At 44.0% G+C, this 21,931-nt stretch overlaps 2 protein-coding genes across 6 annotated transcripts in view; one reads left to right on the top strand and one right to left on the bottom strand.

The window, feature by feature from the left end:
* The window catches only part of TMC5 (transmembrane channel like 5), a 32,293-nt gene extending 23,178 nt beyond the window's left edge, over positions 1-9,115 (bottom strand). For 2 of the 5 annotated variants that reach the window (XM_015877082.3, XM_085514161.1), the window contains exon 1: positions 8,979-9,115. The gene's annotated coding sequence lies outside the window, so the exon portion shown is untranslated. Of the gene's footprint in view, positions 1-2,705; positions 6,435-6,534; positions 6,601-6,672; positions 6,691-8,978 lie in introns of those variants that run through there. The other 3 variants (XM_015877083.2, XM_015877086.3, XM_085514160.1) reach the window with 3 other exon arrangements.
* Positions 9,116-9,364: 249 nt separating this feature from the next.
* Positions 9,365-21,708, top strand: TMC7 (transmembrane channel like 7). The gene is made up of 16 exons (XM_015877088.3): positions 9,365-9,498; positions 9,668-9,902; positions 11,908-12,053; positions 12,389-12,556; positions 12,761-12,846; positions 13,333-13,478; positions 13,861-14,008; positions 15,346-15,516; positions 16,464-16,621; positions 17,594-17,708; positions 18,191-18,288; positions 18,578-18,761; positions 19,081-19,211; positions 19,469-19,624; positions 20,381-20,459; positions 20,729-21,708. Exons 1-16 carry the CDS (start codon positions 9,435-9,437, stop codon positions 20,786-20,788), a joined length of 2,145 nt encoding a protein of 714 aa, XP_015732574.2. The 5' UTR covers positions 9,365-9,434; the 3' UTR covers positions 20,789-21,708.
* Positions 21,709-21,931: the final 223 nt, after the last annotated feature.

Here is a 21,931-nt window from a genome sequence, read left to right as displayed (position 1 = left end):
CTCTGGTCTTCTGACTCCTCCTGCTCTCCTGAGTCCCCCTGACCTCCTGAGTCCCCCTGCTCTCCTGAGTCCCCCTGCTCTCCTGAGTCCTGCTCTCCTAACTCCCTCCGCTCTTCTAACTCCTTCTGCATTTTCTCTATCTGAGTTGAAACTCGTTTTGTTTTTCGCCCTCTTACAGGGGCAACCAACATTGTATCTGGTGCCCCCGGTGGTTGGTTAAGTTGGAGTACATACGGTTCAGACTTGAGGGTGTCGCATTCCGCCCTGAGGACGTTATAACTAGACTGGAGGGCGTCGTGCTCAGACTGGAGAGCGTCGTAGTCAGACAGGAGCTCGTCGTACACAGACCGGAGGGTGCTGCGACTGGCTTTGAGGGCGTTGTAGTCGGCCTTGAGGTCAGTGTACAACGAGTCAATAGAGTCATGTTTGACCTGGAGATCGACGCACTTACACAGGAGGGCGCTGTGCTCGGACTGGAGAGTGTCGTGCTCGGACCGGAGGGCATCGCGCTCAGTCTGGAGAGTGTCATGCTCGGACCGGAGGGCATCGCGCTCAGTCTGGAGAGTGTCATGCTCGGACCGGAGGGCATCGCGCTCAGTCTGGAGAGTGTCATGCTCGGACCGGAGGGCGCCGTGCTCGGACTGGAGAGCGTCGTGCTCGGACCGGAGGGCATTATGCTCGGACTGAAGAGTGTTGTGCTCGGTCTGGAGGGCATTGTGCTCAGTCTGAAGAGCGTTATGCTCGGACTGGAGGGCATTATGCACAGACTGAAGAGTGTTGTGCTCGGACTGGAGGGTATCGCGCTCAGTCTGGAGAGTGTCATGCTCGGACCGGAGGGCGCTGTGCTCGGACTGGAGAGTGTCGTGCTCGGACCGGAGGGCATCGCGCTCAGTCTGGAGAGTGTCATGCTCGGACCGGAGGGCGCTGTACTCGGACTGGAGAGTGTCGTGCTCGGACCGGAGGGCGCCGTGCTCGGACTGGAGAGCGTCGTGCTCGGACCGGAGGGCGCCGTGCTCGGACTGGAGAATGTCGTGCTCGGACCGGAGGGCACTGTGCTCAGACTGGAGAGTGTTGAGTTGGGATTGCAGGGAGCTTTTCTCATCCCAAAGTTTTTCTGCGTCAGCTCTAAGACTCTCTTTCTCGTACCAGATTGAGTCTCGTTGGTACAGGAGATCTTTTCTCTCAGCTTCAAAAGCTTTTTCTCTCTCTACCTTCTCATCCCAAAGTTTTGCTGCGTCAGCTCTAAGACTCTCTTTCTCGTACCAGATTGAGTCTCGTTGGTACAGGAGATCTTTTCTCTCAGCTTCAAAAGCTTTTTTCTCTCTCTACCTTCTCAGTCCAAAGTTTTTCTGCCTCAGCTCTAAGACTCTCTCTCTCAGGAATGGTATTGACTAAGGCCCAATAAGCATTAGCTAGGCCCAAAATCATTTGTGCCTCCTGAGATCTGCCTGAGCCACAACATTCCTGCCTCAAATATGCAATCAAACTCTCAGGATTCTTCAAGTGTTCAGGAGTGAAGCTCCATAACACTGAAGATGTCTGTCCTTTGAGAATCTCTTCAATTCCCTGCCACTCAGTATTCTCTGGTTCTAGGGAAGACTTCCTCCGGATGTTATAAATCCAGATACTGAGTGAGATTATTACAATAATCAACAATAAGATCAGGGAGATTAAGAGTGTGACCCACTGATCATTCAAAAACTGCATAAAGGATTCATAGAAAGAAAGAGGAGCACGCTTAAAAATCACCATTTCTGTATAATTAGTTGCATTAGTTGCTCCCTCTGGAGCTGGATACAGATACGAAGTGAGCATTGCTAACCATGCTTTCAAATCATTATACATGTTTACAATTCCATAAGAAAAAGTGGCTAGCTTAAACATGGCCCAATATGTTCGGAGCGTCTCAAAAAAGGAACCAATGGCACACAGTCCCTGGTAAAACAAATTTAGTAGAGAAAACATCTTTTTCCTCCAATAGAGAGAAAAAAGTAAAAGAAAACAAAGCTCAGCAGTGTTTATAAAATATACCGGAGTATTGGCAGTCCGCCTGGACTTTCAAGGTCAAGCTCGCAGGTGCAGAATCCCAAACACGAGATAGCTCCTTAACAGGGAAAAAAACTCGTAGCTCTGTTAAAAGCTAAAAGAGCAACAGAAGAAAACACAGAAAAACAGCAACTCAATTTGCCCGCATCCTCCACCAAAATCTGTCACGGTTTGAACTAAAAATCCACCTGCGTCCGTGACAGGGGGCCGTAGGCCCCGGAGGGGCCCTAGGCCGAAAGGAAAAAGTTAATTAGGAAAAGAAAACAGCGGCAACGATCTAAGGAGGCACACTTATTTACTAAATACTATATCGAAATACAGGATAACACAATATAATACAATATAATTGAAATTGAGCTAACGAATCAAGCAAAATAGGAGAGAGAATGAGTCCCGTAACCGAGAGGCCTACTGTAAATCTAGGCGAACGGCTGAAGGCTCCCACACACTCCCCTGAACGCCAGAACTCGAAAGACGTCAGTCTGTTCTGCGACAGAGTTAATATAGAGTCCAGGTCCCGTGACCTATCGTGTTGTTCCCTGGGAGATGTAGTCTTCTTCTGATAAGTTGCAGATTCAGTAAAATTATTCATGCTTTATATGATGTTATGATGTGGAATACTGATAGCAAAAAATTACAAAATTATTAAACCATGACACCTCAAAAGGAATATGTGAAACAAATTCTACTTACACAAATCCTGTAAGTCAGTGCAAACAGTAAGCTGCAGAACTACATCATCGTTTACTTAACAGTGCTGAACAAAGGGAACAAATTACGGAAGAACTGATTCATCTGGTTGAATGTTTTCCTTTAGCATAAAGACCATTTAATTTCTAGGGTATGACTGAACAGCCCTCCATCATTATGGAAGTTATTTTTGTTCATTAGTCCCTCTTCTGTTTAACAAGAGAAGAGAAAGCTCCAGGCAGACCTCACTGCAGCTTTCCAGTACTTGAGGGGAGCTTATAAACGGAAGGGACACCACCACTAACATGAGCAGATAGCAATAGGACAAGGCAGAATGATCTTAAACTAGACAAGAGGAGATTCAGGTTAGCTGTTAGATGGAAAATCTTTACTGAGGATGGTAAGGCCCCGGCACAGGCTGCCCAGAGCTGTAGATGCCCCATCCCTGGAGGCATTCAAGGCCACGCTGGATGGGGCACTGGGCAGCCTGACCTGGCAGATGGCAACCAGACCATGGCAGGGAGCTGAAACTGGATGATTTTTAAGGACCCTTTGCACTTACACCATTCCATGTCTATGTTCCACACAGCTTCAAACTGAGAAATCAGATTGGTTTCTGGAAGCCAAAAGTGAGTTTGAGAGACAGACATGTTCCATCAGCAATTAGGTTCCAATACTCATCACTGCTTTTCCACTAACTCAACTCCAGCCGTTTCAACACTGCTGCAACAAACTGGGAAGTCTCCCAGAAAATCAGGAGGTCCTGCCATCTGTGGCAAAGCACGTACTACGCTCAAGAACCTGATCTTAAACTGTTATATTAGCAATGAAACAAATGTGAATCATACAAGGAAGTGAAAGCCAATTACTTTCTATGCATACTGCCAAAGTACCTGGTCCATACTGACAAACACCACCTCTTACTGGATTGCCATTAGCTTTTATTGACGTTACCACAACAGGAGCTGATGTCAGTTGTATAATCTTAGACTTTCAATAAATTTTATCAGCGCAAACAGCCTCTGCTTCAAAGATCTTCACAGTGAAAGACAAGTGATGGTAGCAAAGACTCATCTGCTTACTACAGCATTCAAATGACAGACAAGAACATTAGGAAGAAAACAGGGGAGAGTGACAACATTGCCATTACAGTCACAGTGCTGCTGCCTCTGCCAACACCTTGTATGAATATCAGCCCATAAAGAAATGCACTTCCTAACCCTGTAATAAAATGGTCCCTATCAGAATACAGATCCCATTCTCTCCATCCCCATAACTTTTCTTGATGAGAGGCAGTAGGGTGCAGGGTAGCCATGCAGGCTGAGATCAGCTTGTAAAACAGCACCCATCTGACACTGGGGAACATCCTACTGATGGACTCTGCTCTCAACAGGCTGCTCCCAAAGCCTACAGCTACAGCTACAGCTTAAGCCTGAAGAGCTCAGCTCCATATTTGTTCTACCCATTTTTTCCCCTTATTTGTTTGCCTTGTCCTTTCCATTTAATAGTCCTCTTGTAATTTCCCTATGCCCCAAAATAGTAAGACTACAACATTTTCATCCTGTCTGCTTTGTTTGCAAATTAACTCTACCCGTGGCTGTTCAGGCAAGGCTTTCAGAGGACTGCCAGCTACTTTATGTTTGCAGCATCTCAAGTGGGATTTGACTCCTTCAGCAGAATTTAGACACCTTTATAATGAACGTCACACTGAAACATTAAAAAAAAGTAACGACAATGTACATTTTAATTATCCTGTACGGAGTCTTCAGAACTTTGCACACACTTCTAAAATTTACCTAGTAGCAATGAATTAAAGCTCAGATTCATTAATTTATCATGGAAACCAGTCCAAACCATGAGTGAAGTTCATAGTATTCTACCTAATCTGCCACACAATTACCCATTCCTCTACCTAGAAGATCCCACGCAATCACAACCCTTGTGGACTAATGAACATACCACAGTGATTTTTTATTACCTAATTGCCTTGGACTGGATAGTCCTCTTCCCAGAGATCCCTTTGAGTGCAAATCTCTTCTCTTTCCTGCTTCTATTTTATTACCACCGACCTCAAGTTGCCAACTTAAGCCACTGGGAAAATTCTAATAGTTGGCTGAAAACAATCAGGGATATATAATAACTACCAGAATTAGAACAGGGAACTTAAGGGTAAATACAGTACGCCTGCTTCCCATACAGAAAATATTAGCAAGAATAATAAACTATGAGCATTTCTCTTGAAAACACTTGAAAAACTTAACCTTGCTCATAGACTGAGGCTAAGACAGACATCGCTTTATCAATGCAAGTCAATCTTGCAACTACATTTCCAAACTACAAAGTCTTACTTCACAAAACGAATGTTTTTAAGTTTATCTGTTAAGCAACATTACCAGCTACTCGCATTAGAAGGAAACGTCTGATCAACAAAAAAAAGTATTCAAGAACACTTGCTTGGAATTAAGTTTTCTGCTTTCACTGTAAAGGCAGCCTATCACAGAACATCCATGAGAGGCACCAGCTGATTACAACATCAGCTCTAATGTTTTGTCTTAAAAAAAGCTTTGTTTATACTGTGTGTGCAATAGACACCTATCCAGACTAAATGCAACCTTCAAATTACACTTTAATGAGCAGTATCAGTTACAGGAGTCTCATTCATAAGTTCAATTGGAAAACCTCATTAAAACTACAGATATGATCATTTTGGGTAACAAATGGGGCTTTGAAGATGTCCAATGTCATTGAACAGGAAAAAAAAAAAGGTATTGTTCTGTTTGTAATTTCTAGTTTAACTTCCTGCTCTGTTATTGTCACGGATAACTATTTGTGCAGCCAGCACTCACAGTGACCCTGAGAAAAAACAAAAGCTATTCACTACACGTTAGTAAATCAACTGACAAGCCAGAAAACGGCTGGAGAGAACCAGTCAGCAGAACAGAGTCACAGGTTTCTCCTCGCACTTCAAATCCTTGTATGTGGTTTTCAAATTACCCAATAATTACTTTCACATACGCTAAATGCTTTCTTCTCCGACAAAATATAGCTAAGTTAAAATACAGCATAGCGTGTGAGTACATTACAATTTCACTTTGCAATAAGCATGCAGAAGCTAAGGGCGACATTATTCACAACTAGAGGTTTTTTATACAAAAGTGTGAGCAGGGACATCTACACAGCACCAGTTCCTGTTGTGTGCCCACAGAGCAATACCACAACACCTCACTACTTCCATGGCCACAATGAAAACCTTCCCCATCTACTTCTGCCTTCCCATGACTTGTTGCAATTCAGGAAAATCACAACCCACTCTTTGGAAAACGCAGCACCGCATCCATTCACTAAGTAGCACAGTCTGACAAGCAAGCTGCCCCAAAGCAAGAGCAGATGCCACGCGGCCAGCTGGTGATCCCAGCAAGGCTGGCACACCTCACCACGCTGAATACACCAGGGAACGATGAAAGCTGCTGCGGCAGTTGATCTAGATGGGATGAACCCTTCCAGCTGAACACAGCAGCAGCTCTGAAGTGATGAACAGGGAGATGAAGCAACGAGGGCACAGCAGCGGGTGGCTGCTCGCTCCCCATCCCGCAGAAGCTTTGCACATCCCTGAGCAAACCCGCAGCCCAGCTTTCAAAGTTACATTCCTCTACACCAACACCGAGCCATAGGATACTCGACCGGCCGCTCGAGTGGCAACTCCAGCACAGAATAATAGCGGAACCACCTGGCAGCCCCAGCACCGCAGAACCTACACGGCCCAGACCCCGCGCCCTGAGCCGCCCCCACCGCCCCTACCTGCAGCCGGGAACGGCCGCCCGCTGCCGGCTCGCACGGCATTGAGGCCCGGCCCGGCACCCCGCCCCGCAGGCGGTTCCTCCCGGAGCCCCGGCCCGCTGCCCCCCCGGCCGATATCCTGCGCTCACGGCTCTGTACCTGCCTGACCGCTGTCTCACTTTCTTTCCCGCTGTGAATAAACGCCTGCTTTGCTGTTTGCCTGGATAGCAATAACAACACAATAAAATAGTACCAAGAAACCACATTTAGGCACACGATGCATCTACCCTTATCCCTGGATTAATCATTTATAGAGCAGAGATAAAGAAAAACCTTGACCTTACAGTTTTATTCCTTACAGGAAAGCTCACTCAGGGATAATTAAGTACGTATATATAAACACAGACTCACTAAGCCAGGCAGTACTTCACATTCACCACCTCCCCTCCACATCTTCCTTCCAAGCTGACTTGAACAAAACTACGAACTGGTTGGAGCTACAGCTGAGCACCAGCACAGGGACACAGCGCCCAGGCAGCTGTATGCACTCCATACAGTTATGTGAGATCTTCTAGTTCTGCTTTAAGGCCATGTTTTGCCCAAAGCAACATTCCTGGCGTGACTGCAGAGGACCTGTCTGTAGATCTCTGTACTGATCCAGCTGCCGCTTGTACGTGGCACAGCCCACCCAGCAAAACGGGGGGGGCTGAATACAAGAAGTCCCCAGAACGGAACACTCAGAACTTCTCTGTTTAGAAGCTCAGGTTGTTCTGAGCATTAAGAACCACACACATACACACAAAGCGCCCTGGAAGCACATGCTGTTACTAATGAGAGCATCAGACCCCCACAATCACGGCAGAACACGGCACGGCACAATGTGTGAGGAAGTGGCTGCGGCCCCGCGTGTGACTGACACTCACTGTATCACCTGTTCCCATCTCTTCAGCACTTCTCTTCCTGCTTTCCCACCCAAGGTTTCTGTAAATCATAAAATGAACGGAAACGTTGCCAAGTTTCTGACCAGCTTTCACTATGTCAAGAGAGCAGAGGGAATGCTTACATGGAATTCCTGGGGAAGTCAACCTCATTGCAATCCTTGCAATCGTTATCTACATCTGTTCTTAAAGAGTTCCTTCTATCACACAGCATTTCAGAACAGCAATCTTATTAGCAAGTTATTATTACCTTTCTTCTTTTTATTCTTACCGAATACAAGAAAAGGAGCAAAGATAAGCAGCAATACTGACAGCCCAGATAGCACAGTGTGAACGCCTCAGACTGTAACAATTGCTATTTAAGGCAGAGCTGGCCCTGCTCTGCAGCCACAGCCAAGTATCCATGCTTGGTTGGCTTCCATGCACCAGTAACAGCGTGCACTTAGGCTCTGGTGGTGCAATACACATACACAGCTGGTGCAGATGTTGCACGAATGCTGAGCAACACAACGTGACTTCCAGGGGTTTCAATTTCTAACGCCCAGTTTTTCAGGAATGGTCATTTGGAAGTTATTCAACGAGCACTAAATGCAATGCTCAACCAAGGAACCACAATGACCCCTGTAAACGCATTTCCCTGCAGTACCTGGCTCTGTTACAGACAGCAGATCCTGCAGATCCTGCAGCCAAAGTGCAGCCCAGCCTCCAGCAGCCACACAGCATGAGGATTTGCTATGCAAAATGTGCCACCTGGGAGAAACACCAAGAGAAGAAACAGCCGACACGACCTCCTGCCCTATGAGCAGGCCTTCACAGTGACCTACGGAAACATCAGCACGTGCTATAGCTTTTTCTCATAGGAAAAATACATCAAAAACACACTATTTTATATTTCTAGACCAATATACCAGCATGAAACCAAGAATATCAACCAAATAGCTTTCTGGAAGGTAATTCCGTGCAATAAGGAAGTTACCTCCATGTCTCAGTATTCTCAACATTCCTTCCTCCCTGCATCTCATCCACAAACACACCGATAACCCTGCACACCCACGTTACTTGCAGTACATGCAAACGCCAACTTGCATTTTTATGGCTAACGTTTTATGGTTTTATTATGCAAACTGTTGTGACCACATGGATTTTTCTTGCTAATAAAGCAATGGAAATCACATACCTGAGCTGATAGCACACAAGTGAGACAAGCGTCCTTACCATTGCCTGGCTCAGCATCCTGAAACCCAGTGATTCATTTTTACTGCTGCTGCATTACTTATTATAATACATTGCAATACTTATAAGTAATACAATAATGTTGTATTACTTATTTTTTCCCACAGTTCTTTCGTTTTTCCTCACGTTGTGTGTTATCACACTAAAGGTAAGAGTCGCTCACAACAAGTTCAGGCTGAGGACCTGGCAGCTCCCAACCACACATCACACATCACTCTGTGAGTTTTCGTTGCTCCTCACACCAGACATAAGCAGAGGATGACAAAACAGGACGTTATTTCTAAGCCAACGTACCGCAGCCTCACGCCCTCGCTGCTGGGATGTGTGGGAATCACTCCAACGACAAGGTTTTGATTCGTGTCTCTGTGCTGCCCTGGGGAAGAGGAATAAGAAGATAAACTCCCCAGAGCCCGAATCCCTGATTTTCAGCCCACAGAGCCGCCCCATGAGGGAGCTCGGTACTGAACACAGCGCTGTGTGAGGGCGGCTCGCAGCCCTCAGCCACTCCCGCCCCGCACCGACCCGGGACCGGCCGCTCCGTGGGGACACGAACCGACCCAGCTCCGCCGCCCGAGGGAGGGGCTGCGGGCGCCCCCTGCAGTCGAGGCACCTCAGGAGGCGGCCCGAACACGGAGCTTCGCCCCCGCCCCGCCGGCGGCCCCGACCCACCGGCAGCCGCCGCCCCACAGCTCCCCGAGAGCCGCGGCGCCCGGAAACGGCAGCGCGGCGTCGGGGCGTCCCCGAGCAGACATGAGCGAGTTCGGGGCCGGCGTGGAGCTGCCGGGCTGGGTGGCGGACAGCCGCAGCCGGGGCGGTAAGGGCGGCAGGTACCGCGGGAGAGGGGAGCAGTGCGGGGCCGCGGCAGCGCGGTGGTGGTGGTGAAATGGGGCTGTGGGGGGAGCTGACTTTGCGGGGTGCCGGCGGTCGCGGGGTGCGCGCTCCCGGCCGGGTGCCATGTTTTAAGCGCTTCCTCCGTCTCGCAGAGCTCTTTCCCCCCGAGGAGCCGCCCGCGGCACCTGTGGGCTTCCTGCAGGAGCTGCCCAGCTACCGCTCCGTGCTCAGGCGCCGGGCCGCCCCAGGAGACGTCGAGGAGCGGCGGGGGAACCTCCGGGGAATCGCCGCTGCGGAGCTCGGGGGGTCGAACCCCGAGGGAGGGGAGAGCGGGGCCCTGCCGCTCCGGGAGCTGCCCGTGAGCATCGCCGACAAGAGGAGAATAAGGTTCTTTACGCTTGCATTTTTGAACGCTTTTAAACATGACCTGCTGCTAAAGGTATGCAGCACATGCGTGAGATGAAAGGCAGGCACAGAACGGGGCTTACTTGTCCCTGCGGGGCACTGTTTTGAGAAGTTGCTCAGCCTCTTCTGTCAGGAGCCCGTCAGGCCCCACCTGCAGCAGAGTGGCTGCATGGCTGGGTGAGGGAGAGCTGTGAACGGGAAGAACACGCTCCAAACGAGCAGCTGATGTGCTGCAGATGGACGAGTTTAATACCGGCTTCCTCTTGTCTCAGCAGTTTGTGCTTCTGAGGGTCTCAGCAGCTGACCCGTTACTGTGGGCAGCCCAGCCTCCTTGTCAGCTCTCTGAGCGCTGCTGTTGCACTTCTCTGTTGCATTTGTGCCCAGACGCAGCATGTTCTCTCTGTTGTGGAATTGATAAGCGTGAGGCAGCTTTTCAAGATAATTTTCTCCTTTCACATCCTGTAAGCTGTTCTCTGCAGTGAGCAGTTCCTGTCCTTCAGTATGGCTGTTAGTGGGCTGTATTCTGACTTGTAACCTCAGCTGTCTCATATCTTACTGCCGGGTTGAAAGCTCTTGAGAGCAGGGAGGGTACAAGTTGTTCTTATGACGTCCCCATCCAGCCACATTTGGACCTTTAGATCAGGTGCTTCACAGCTGTGGTTACGAGCTGGGGGGGAGGTGGAAGGACAGCCCTCCCAGGAGCTGTACATCGACAGTGTTTGGTGCTCCACAGAGAACAGGAACAAATTGCTTGCAAGAGGAAAGCTGGTAAAGTGGCTGGACTTGCTAAGAACTGCTAGGGTCTGACCCTCTGTAGGTGCACAAAGGGCTGCAGAAGGTCTGTGACTCAGTGCACTGAATTTTATATGATGTTGGGTGAAGCTCTACCCCTCAAGAAATGAAACTGCAGTTCTGTGGCCGTGGTGCTCGTCAGGAATGAAGCTGGGATATCCTGAGATTGTTTATGAGCATCTAGAGCTATGGGATTCTGATAAGGTTTCTTGGCACTTCCAGGGATCAGTAATTGTGCCTGTATTGTGCAGCAGCTGCCAACACAGCATGTTTGATATAATAAATGCTGTGAAAGCTGAACACTCAATGCCTGGAACAAATATACAGCCCACGCCTTGGTTTAAAATGCAGAGCAAACACAGGCCAGACAGTTCTCCAGAGTGTTTGTTTAAAACATTACATGCTGCAGCCTGTAGTTGTAGAATGGAATCTTTTGTGAGGATTTATGTTTGTGCTCATGAATGGGGTCTTCTGTTCCCTGTTTGATTGCTGCAAACCGGGTTTAATGTGGATCCCTGCTCAAATATTGATTTCGCCTTAAGCTGAGAAGGATGTGGATGGGATCAGCGCACTGATATAGCTGTGCTCCTGGTGCCGTATGCAGGTGGCTTAGTGTGTCACTTACACATGTACCAAATGTTTTAAAACTGGAACCTTTGTTGTCTGCTCCATTGGCCACCTGCATTCCTAACAGTGCCATTCTTCAGCACTTGTTCTGTGCAGGTCAGTTTTCAGGCTGTGTTTCTGGAAGAAAGGAAAAACCATCCAAAAGGAAAAAATGCAAATATGAGCCACTCAGAATTTTCCTTGATGCTGTTGCTGAATACGCACCAGTTTGTGCAGTTAAAGTATATACATATGTTACAAAAAAATCACCAAAGAAATTATAGACTATTTGTGGGTCATTCTTGGAATTTGCAACTACCATTTACTACCATTTTTCATTATTGTCACTGTACAGCAACGTATTCTGAGAACAACTTATTCTTGGATGCCAGCATTTTTCAAACTCGCTGAGCTGCCTCTTCACAGTGAATTGTAGGAAAATGGAATGATTAAAAATTAATAATAGGGGTAGCGAGCATATGTTACTGCAACTTCTAGTGCTGATATCTCTCTGAAGGCACCATTGTGCTTGGTGCTGTCACTTGTGTTGAAAAGTATTTCTTGTGCTCAGTAATTTCTCATTTCTTAGGGATTCCCCGCAGGCTGATATAAAATATTCTTCTGGGTGGAATCAGTGGAAAAGAACTCGTAAATCATGGAAAAAAGCTCTCAAGGATATCAAAGAGTTGTCGTCTTATATGAAGCTTTGGCGGCATGATATTCACAGCATCGAAGGTATTCACCTTCTGTTGGTTTCTTCTCTTTCAAGGTGCATCTGTTATTAGTGGTCTTCGGTGTGTGAGCCCAGTCTCCCATTTAACTGTATGGGTTAAACAGTTGCCTGCTTTCCTTAATTAGGAGTGGTAACAAAGCGGGAACATGATAAAATCTGTAACGAGTTGATGGAAATACAGTGGAGGAATTGATTAGAAAGTCACACTGCCTTTTCAGTTGTATTTCTAAAAGCTGACAGTACTGAAAACTGGCTTTTAGTAATGTTTCTACACTATTAGTATTTCAATTATTTTTGTCATTTCAATTAGTATTACACATGCTTGTTTTATCCCCAGGGAAATTTGGTACTGGCATCCAGTCCTACTTCTCCTTCCTGCGCTTCCTGGTCCTGCTGAATTTTTTAATCTTCATCCTGATGTTCAGTTTTGTTACACTTCCCACTGTCATCTCCAATTATGGAATTTTCAACAGTAGCTCTGCTAAAATTTCTCCAAAAAACACAGGTAATAATATCTCTGTGTACTGCTGTTCTTAAGATTCCTCAGTTCCTTTAGCTTTTCCCCTGCCCACCAGGACAGAGAAATTGTGTGTTGTTTGTTTTTTATTTTTCTTTCTTGAATTAAGAACTTGCCATATTTTAATTAATTTGAACCTGCAATCTAATGAGGATTACTGTGTTAGTGACTTTCCTGCCTTTCTTCTGACAGAGCCTTATTGCACAGTTTATACACCTAGTGGTAATAAGGGACTTGTTTACTTCTATACTTACCTCAAAGATTTGCTCACTGGCACTGTAAGTAATTTGTTGTTTTATTTTTTTCTTATATTTCTAAGTTTCACATAGCATGTAAAACATGAGGATGTTTTACTTAGGAAATGATGCTTTGGTAATTCTGAAAAACGAGAGGCATAGGCACCACTTGGTAAAATTAGCCTTTATCCTTAATTGGTGAGATAGTAGCTTTCAATTTTTGAGAGCCCATGCTATAGCCTGTGTTTCTCCTCTCCAGCTGCTAAATACTCCATGAGCTAGAGCTTGCTCCCTGCTGTGCTTGCTGTGTAGGTTCTTGTCACAGTGCTCCTTGATTGGAGAGGTGTGGGATTCTATGCATGTGGTGTCCAGGTAAAGTTTGTTAGAAGGGAATCTACAGACTTTTGTAGCCTGCTTGTGACCCCAGCAGTAATTTTATGTTTACAGTATGCTTTGTTTGAGCCAGGTTGGATTGAACAGAGCAGTTGTTATTGTTGTGTGTTCATTTTAAACTTGACCTTTTCACAGGGGTTCCTGGAAATGACAGCTTTGTTTTATGGCTATTACGCAATAGATGCTGCGTGGATCAGTGTCCTGAGATATAACTTACCTCTAGCATACTTGCTAACTACATTTGCCTACCTTGCACTAAGTCTCCTCTGGATAATCAAAAGGTAAAGATGTTGGTATCCTTCATTTACTGCTCCTGTTGCTCACTTTGCATTCTTGTTTGTAGGGGACACTGAATTACAGAACAATTTCACATAGAAATTGAGGAGCTTTTGCTAAAAGTTACGATGTTTCAGTACCCTTTGTTTGGTTCTGGGGGAGCTGAAGCAGTGAAAACAATAATATATTGAAGCTCTGTTAGCTTCAGTTGACTTTGGTTCTTGCAGTACCACTCAATGAAATTTTCTCATAGATTTCTTGATATTTAAGACTAAAGCACTGTAGAATAATGAGCCAGGTTGCTTAAAGTGTTGTGTGTGTGATTGTTTTTCCTCGTGGTTACATCATTCATTAAAGACATATTTTAATGTTGTCTTTTTTCTTTAGATCTGTGGAAGGATTCAGGCAGAACTTAGTGCATGATGTAAATCAGTTTCAGAGTTATTGCAACAAAGTCTTTGCAGGCTGGGACTTCTGCATTACAGATCTAAATGCAGCACGGCTGAAGCATCGCAGCTTGCTATACGAGCTCCAAGTGAGTAACTTCTTAATTTTTCTACAATTCCTATTTGCTATAAATATATGTAGAAGGGTATGATTATAAAGATGGTGGAATAGGGGTAAGAAATAGTTTACACTGGGGACAGGGTAATCCACATAATCTCATTTCTAGTTGTCACATTGTACCACAGTTCTAGATAAGAATTGGTAGCGAGGTTGAAGGCCCTTCCCCCATCCACTGGGGACTGAAGCCAAACCCATTTGCTGCTTGTGTTATCTGTCTCTTCCTCCACTCCAGCCCTGTTTCCTGTATTAGTTTCTACACAATCTAACAGGAAAAGCTCGTCTAGCTGTGGGTAAAACCTTGTACCGCTGGGAGTCAGTTTGAGTATACTGGGTTGTAAGTGTGGTAGGCAGCTGTTGCACTTAAGAAACACAGAGAGAGCTAATGGACTTCCCAAATCATAAGGGTCTATAAAGGGAGAACCTAAAATGCTTTTCTGCTGAAACTAGAACTATTTTTTTCTATCTAAACTGGAAGAAGAGATTCATGTTATGAAACAGTGGCCTCTGAAAAGATATTTCTACCTCAAATCACAAAGCAGTAATTGATGATTTCATGAGTTACAGTGAGTTGCTTTCTGTTTCGGTAAAGTTTGGTTGTCATCCGAAGGGATTCCTTTTTTCCTTTTTTTTATATATATATTTTTAAATCTTAAATCTTTTGCCTCAGTAATTCACACCTTGAAAAAGGTTTCCCATTAATGTTACTCTTGAATGAGGGATGGCATCAGAAAACACCTGGGTAACCTGTGCTTTTTGCTCAGTTTATATTGCTTTCACAAGTAATGCACTGTTTTCACATCAGCTAAGCTGAAACCTGCTAAGTTGACGTGACCAGCTTCTCTGGGCTCTGCTTGTTTTCCTGTCAGCCTCTGATTTTTCTTCATAAAGAGCAGAAAAGTCCAAGTCGGTGTGCTGAGGGCTGGTTGCTTACCTGCAGAAGTATAGAGATGAGTGGTCTGATACACACTTTCCAAAGTGTAGTACCAACCTGAGTCTCTCACAATAGATGTCTTTCTTAAGGACGTATGTAACTGATACAGTAGAAGAGGATCACAGGATGCTTTTCTTTGGGTACAGAGCTCCAGACTAGGAGCATGCCGACTAGGGCTTCCATTCCTGTGTGGGCCTGTTTCTATCAATGAAAGGGCACTTTCAGCCTGTTTAAACAGCCTTTGTAGTGACCCTCCTGGAAAAAGCCATAGATTCAGCATCACTGAAGCAAGAATATCCCAGAGGCAAAAGATGGAGCGTCAAGACTTGCATTCTGCATCAGAAAATGATACATTATTTTTCTTTTGTTTGTAGACAGACTTGGAGGAAGAAAGACTGAAGCAAAAAATAGCTGACAGGACTATGAAAGAAAAGCTACGGATCTACTCTCTGAGAATATTTATAAATCTAATTGTCATTGCAGTTTTATCAGGCTGCTTTTATTCTATTTATAGAGCAACTGTTTTTTCTCAAGAAAACTCCAGTGTAAGTATCAGCCATAATGTTATGACAGATTAAATTGGGGCTGGTGATGTGAGCAAGAATTACTGTGAAAGAGTCAAGTATCCTAATATAGAACCTTTCACGTAGAGGTTTTGAAACACTTGTTTTCTAATGACCTATATTTTTTAATAGCAGGCAGTGAGAAGGATAAAAATGGATGTACAAGAAAAAATAGTGGTGGCTCCCCTTAAATACAGAGGCTCCAGATGCCAGTCTGTGCCTTGTAGCTAATACAGCTGAGAAGAAAAGCAGTCTTCTCTTTCTTTCCAGTGTAGCTGTTCTCACTCCTCCGATCTGCTCGTACAAACACTTGTGTGTCTTGGCACTGATATAGCTCAGGGAATGATCTGGATAAAACAAACTTTAATTATGATCAGCTTTATGATCTGGTTCACTGTTCAGCTGTAAAAATAAACCGCAAAGGAAGGTAAAGACTGCAATCTGTATTGTGGTTTGAGTTACAGCTGTGTGGGGAAACAGGAAGACTGATCAGGGAGCCCTTTGCAGAAGAAAAGGTTCTTGCATCCGTATTGGAAAGAATCAAGTTTGATGGGGTGTTCCCCTCTGGCAGGACAAACAGATGGGAAGAGTGATTCAGAAGCAGAGCAGCAAGAACAGCCAGCAGTTTCTCAATAGTAATCGAGTTCTCTATAGGACACAAGGGTTTAATTAGCCTGCTACAAATGGAGACTTCAGTCTCTTTCCTCTGTTCGTTGATGATGTGATGGACACTGGCTGTGTAAGAGGAAAGTTGTATTCTTGATGGACTTCTCTAAAATGTCAGGATTGCAGAGAGAAGTGAGGACTGAGGACTTTGAGTCAACAGTAGTGTTTGAGGACAGAGAGAGATGATAGCACAACACTGAAGAGAGCACAGTGCCAGACATGTCTGTCTGTGTGTAGTGTCATCTTTCTCTTTTCTTCTACAGAATGTGAACGGTGTGGGCTTCCAGGCTAATCTCTTAGTTCAATATTTGCCATCCATCGTGATCACATCAGCCAACTTCATTGCTCCTCAGATCTTTTCAGTTCTGATCAGATTTGAAGATTATTCACCAGCGTTTGAAATCAGGCTGACATTGATGAGGTAAAGATATTTTTGCTATGGGGCCTTGGATGTTTGAACAACTTGTTCTTGGTAGGTTTGAGGTATTGTAAACATTCAAATATCAAGAGTCAGAGGTTGGACTCCCTGTAACAGGGCCTGGGCACTGGACGCCAAGCAGGCATTATTTGGCTGATGTTTCATTGTAAGCTCTCATTTCAAATCTGGAAACAATCTCCTGTTTTGATGACAGTACAGTGCAGTCATTTAATGTTCCAGTTTCTGTTCCATTTAGCTGTGTGATCTGGACATCCTCAACAGTCTGGAAGTCAGTAGGTAAATTAGTAGGAAAGTGCTGACTGTAGAGCTGTGAATTCACACCACTTTGTTGCAGCAGTTCCCTGGATGTGCAATTATGTGTGCGCTGCAACTGGTTTCACACATGTTACAGTGCTGTACAGCAGTGAGCGAAGCAGGGCATTGCTCAAGGCAGAAGTTGAAAGTTTTGGAGTAAAAGATGCCTTAAGTTGAGTGTGTGGACTGGTGTTTGGCAGGTTAAGGTGGTAAGTTCAAGATCGAAGCGTCTTAACATTGTCAAGCGCCAGTGCTTTGCATTGCTAGTTCAGCTAATTAATTGCCTCTGAAGGCCTGAAGCCACTTGAGGGCAGTGCTGCACACAAAGTTTTCGTGTGGCCTCTCCAGCTGTACTTGAGAGAATAGTTCACAGTGGGTTGAGTCCCTACCAAACGAGCCTGGGGGCTCAATGTAAATAACTGATTTAGGAACAATACAATGAAAAGAAATGAAGAAATGTAGCCTGGAGCTGAGAAGGTGAAAGGCAATTTAACCTACTACTAAAGATAGAAAATTGTGTGATATCTGCCTGCTCATTCCATTAAAAATGTTGCATTTTCAGTCTCTGTGTTTCTTCATTGGGCTCCTCTGGCAGTTGAGTCACTTGCCAGAATAGCTGTGTTTTGGGAAGTTTAAGATTGCTTTTTGCTTTCCTTGTAGGTGTGTCTTTGTGCGGTTGGCCAATATTGGTGTTCTCTTGTTCTCTCTATGGAGTCAGATCCACTGTGCCACTGACCGGTGTAAAGCCTGTGGATACGATTATGAACTCTATCCTGTAAGCAGACTTATCTTGGTCTTTAATCACCTGAACTTGTAGTAAGAGATTCTTTTTCCACGAGGTTTGCTTGTTTAAAAGTATTCAGAATTGGACTTGTGGTTCCTGCTTGTGTTGTAGTAGTGCTGTGTGCAAATATATCTGTCTATATATCACTTGTCATCCATATATTTAATGCTGATTATTTTATTATAGTAACAGATCATAATTTAGCAGAGATTTTCTGCCTACTGTGAAGTTCATTTGAGGTGGTGGTGTTGTCTTTTTCTTCAATATAACAAATTGTCATTAAAAACAAATAGAATGTTTGGTTTGGATGCTCTGAAACACTTAAACGCTTCAGAAAAGGTAATTATTACAGTTGTAGCTTTATTGATGTGCACTGAGAAGATTGTTGCTTTAGTGATTGATAGCATTTTTCTATTTACAAGTGTCATTAGACATTTGATCCTGATTTATTTTTTCCTGATGTTTTTTTCTAGTGCTGGGAGTCTGCAGTTGGGCAAGAAATGTATAAACTGTTGATATTTGATTTCATAATAATTATTGCTATGACCCTGTTTGTGGACTTCCCTAGGAAGTAAGTGGCTCGGCCTTTTGAGCATGCCTTTGCAAAGTGATTCATGATTATTTTTATGAATTCACTGTATTTCTAACTAATTGACAGTCTGAAAGTAAAATATTTCTGGTTGAGTACTTACCCGGATGCTTTTTTTTTTTTGAGATTTCAATCTACTTCAGACATATTTCTGTCTTGTCACTGAATGCTTTAATGCTGAATTTCTGTGCTCTGTGTATTTCAAAGGTGTTAGGGTTCAGCTAAGCTCTGTAGCTTCACTCTAGAACTTAACAATGTTCTCTGATTTTAGGTTACTAGTTACTTACTGCTCTTGGAAGCTAGTTCAGTGGTGGGGATTGCAGGAATTTGGAATTTCTGACAATGTCCTGGAAATCATTTATGGACAGACAATCTGCTGGATTGGAACCTTCTTTTCACCACTACTTCCTGCAATAGCAACTATAAAATACTTCATCATCTTTTACATTAAAAAGGTAACGAAGGGGTTTGGTGTCAATACAAACAAATAACAACAACAAAGAAAACATTTTTTTTAAGGCTGTTTCATAGATTGTATAGCACAGGACTGATGTTTTCTGGATCTGAACAAGTATGATCTGGATCAAACTGTTACTCAAAAGGAGAGATGTTGATTTCTACTAGAATGTAGAGTCTGTCTCAGTCTGTGTACAATAAAGGAAGGATGATTGCTTGTTAGCTGGTAGCATATCTGAAGGTGGAAAATACAGTTGGTGGGAAAGTAAATGTTAATGCACAGATGTGACATTCTTCCTCATTTTTTTTTCTCTCCAGATCAGTTTGATACACACACGTAAACCTACGAGTAGGCCTATCAGAGCATCAAGCTCCAACTTTTTCTTCTTGCTGGTGCTGTTGATTGGACTCATCTTAGCTTTTGTTCCTGTGGGAATCAGCATAGCACAGTAAGTGACAATTGAACTTCTATGAAGTTGGCGTTTGCTTTAAGGTTGTCAGTTCCCTAGAAACAGATGAATAACTTTTAAATAATATAATAGAATACTGTATACCTGCTTATAATAACATAAAGTTATTATTTAGTTTATATATGAGGTGAAGTCTTTCCTATGAGCAAGACAGTGCTGGCTTGTGTTGGATTATCTTACTTTATGTTTTAGTGTAGCCTCTCATTTATCTTCTGTTTTGGTTTTTTTTTTTTCAGTATCTCCTCTTCCAAGGCATGTGGGCCATTCAGGAATTTTAACACTTCATGGGCTGTTGTTCCAGATACAGTACTTCATTTTCCAATAGGTCTGCAGAAAGTCCTTTATGGCATAGCATCAGAAGCCTTTGCAGTGCCTTTTTTTATGGTTGCCTGGTAAGTATTATGGAGACCTGACCTAGTTATAAATGGTTAGTTTCCTTCCTTACTGAGCTGATAGCAAACAAATTTTAGACCATATTTTTCATCTGCAGTCAGAAGCATCAAAGCCCCTATGAAGCTCCAGCCCTGTCTTTGACCATTTATTGCTGTTTGTTAGCTTTATTCCACCTCCTCTTTCACAGCCCATTTCCCATGTTCCTCTTTCTCAGAACTGTTAAATGTTCTGCAAATTGGTGTTGTAAGTCCTGTGATCACAAATTCTATTCATTAAATTTTGTTTAAAAGGTTAAAAAAAAATAAAAATAGGGGAGGACTGAAATAGTCATTCTAGATAGATTCATAGATAAAATTTGTTACAATTTCATAACATTTGTAGGGTTTGAGGTTGGAGATGATGTAACTCAGCCCTGATGTTCAAAGCAGGGTAGGCTAGAGTAGGTGCCCAGGAACCACATCCAGTTGGGTTTTGAATACTGCTTGTAGTGGACACTCCACAACTGTACAATAGAGAGAAACCTGTCAAAACACAGCCTATAAAATCTGAAGTAGGCCTTGCCTCTACATCTTCTAGAGCTCTGTCCCAGCCTGACTGTAACAAAAAGCAGGTGCTTTTCAGCAGAGCTATATCCTACTGTGCCTTTTCCTTAGTTTCTTTTTATTTGAAGTATATATGTAGACCATATATGTAGACCTAATGTAGCCTTTTTGTTTGCATGGTGCTAATGTTTAATGCTGGTTTGTTGTTTGCAGCCTCCTTATGTTCTATTTTATTGCCTTGGCTGGTGCACACAAAAGAGTTGTTGAGCAGCTAAGGGAGCAACTGGTTATGGTAAGGTTTCACCCACTATATTTTTGTAGTAGTTTTCCTTGCAGCATCTGTAATTAGGCATACAGAGGACAAACAGTCTTCCTAACGTGAGGTAAATGATTTCAAAGCCATTGTTAAACTTCTAGTTTAGGCAATTGAGAGAGTGCTGTTAACCACTAATTAGAGTGCTGGTGATGAGAGCATCTATCTACTTCTAATAAAGAAATGAGTTGGATATAGAATTTGTATGTGTTTTTATCTGAAGTGTACTTTTTATTCTGTCTTTCCAGGAGAGTCGTGACAAGTTGTTCCTAATTGAAAAACTAACAGAAGCTCAGAAAAATTCTTGAAAACCACAAAAAGCCAGAAGTTCACATGTGATGCTCCTGGAACCACTAGATAAGGGTAGATGATCTGCAGGATGTAAAAACAGCAGCTGACCAGTACTGTGATCTGTGTAGCAGGTGCTTAATGTTTTTGTTAGTGTTGATTATGCTAGTGGGCCTTATAGTTTCCAAGACTGGAAGTTTAGCTTATTTGTACCATATTAGACCTGTTTGAAACATTCTGTGGCAGGGTGCTCTACTGCTACTACCACCTCAGAGCTGTTAGGGCCAGTGATAAGTTCCTGGTTTGTATTTTTCAGGAGTTTTGGGCAAAATATGAACTGCAACCATTTAAGAACTCTGTGCTGTTTTTATAAATTATACTTGAAATATTTGGGGTGGGATGAGTGGTTTGGGGGGGGGGGGTGACTTTTTCCCACTCAGATCTCTTTTAAAACGGAAGCAAAAGAGGCTCATGTCTGTGATTTGAAGTAGTGCAGTTGAACACTAGATCAAGAAGCATGAGGAGGATCTCACTGCTGTGCAGGAGCCTCTCGCAGATGGTAAGGCTGTACTGCTTGCATTTCAGCTCTGAACAAGTGCCTTGAATACAAGTGCCTCGAATACTGCTCCGTGTTCTAAAATGTGAATGTTTGGAGTTATTTATAGTCAGAAATGCAGCATTCAGAACTCGGCTGCTGCCCTTTAGATCTTGTTTAATGGACAGATGCAGCTGTGTGACTCAGATCGATGGTTCCACGTAACCTACGAGTTTCTCCCTCTATTTAAAGGCTGTATTTCTGCACATTGCTGTGTACATTACTCGACATTCCTGGTCGCACACTGGTGTTTCATGTAAGATAATTCCTTTTTACGTGATGTTTTATAATGTTTTCCGTCCTCAGTTTTTGATTAACGTGTAATAAACCAAATTTTAAAATCCAGTATCTGATCTTTTAAAAAACGTTTTATTGGATGATGGAAGCCGTGTTGGCAGTTTGTTTTTTGGCTTTATTTGGCTGTGAAACACGTTTAACACGACGCTACCATGTGTGAGGCCTTCCATAGCTTCCCCCTGTGGCACCAAGCGGGATCTACCTCATGGCTCCCGCCTCATGGGCTCCCGCTTCCCGCCTCCCTTTCGTTCCTATGGGAACCAGGAGACGC

This window comes from Coturnix japonica, chromosome 13 (assembly GCF_054131305.1).
Source record: "Coturnix japonica strain WE chromosome 13, WE-NBRP24, whole genome shotgun sequence".
In the NCBI taxonomy this organism is placed as follows: domain Eukaryota; kingdom Metazoa; phylum Chordata; class Aves; order Galliformes; family Phasianidae; genus Coturnix; species Coturnix japonica.
This window is presented reverse-complemented; position numbering and strand designations above follow the sequence as displayed.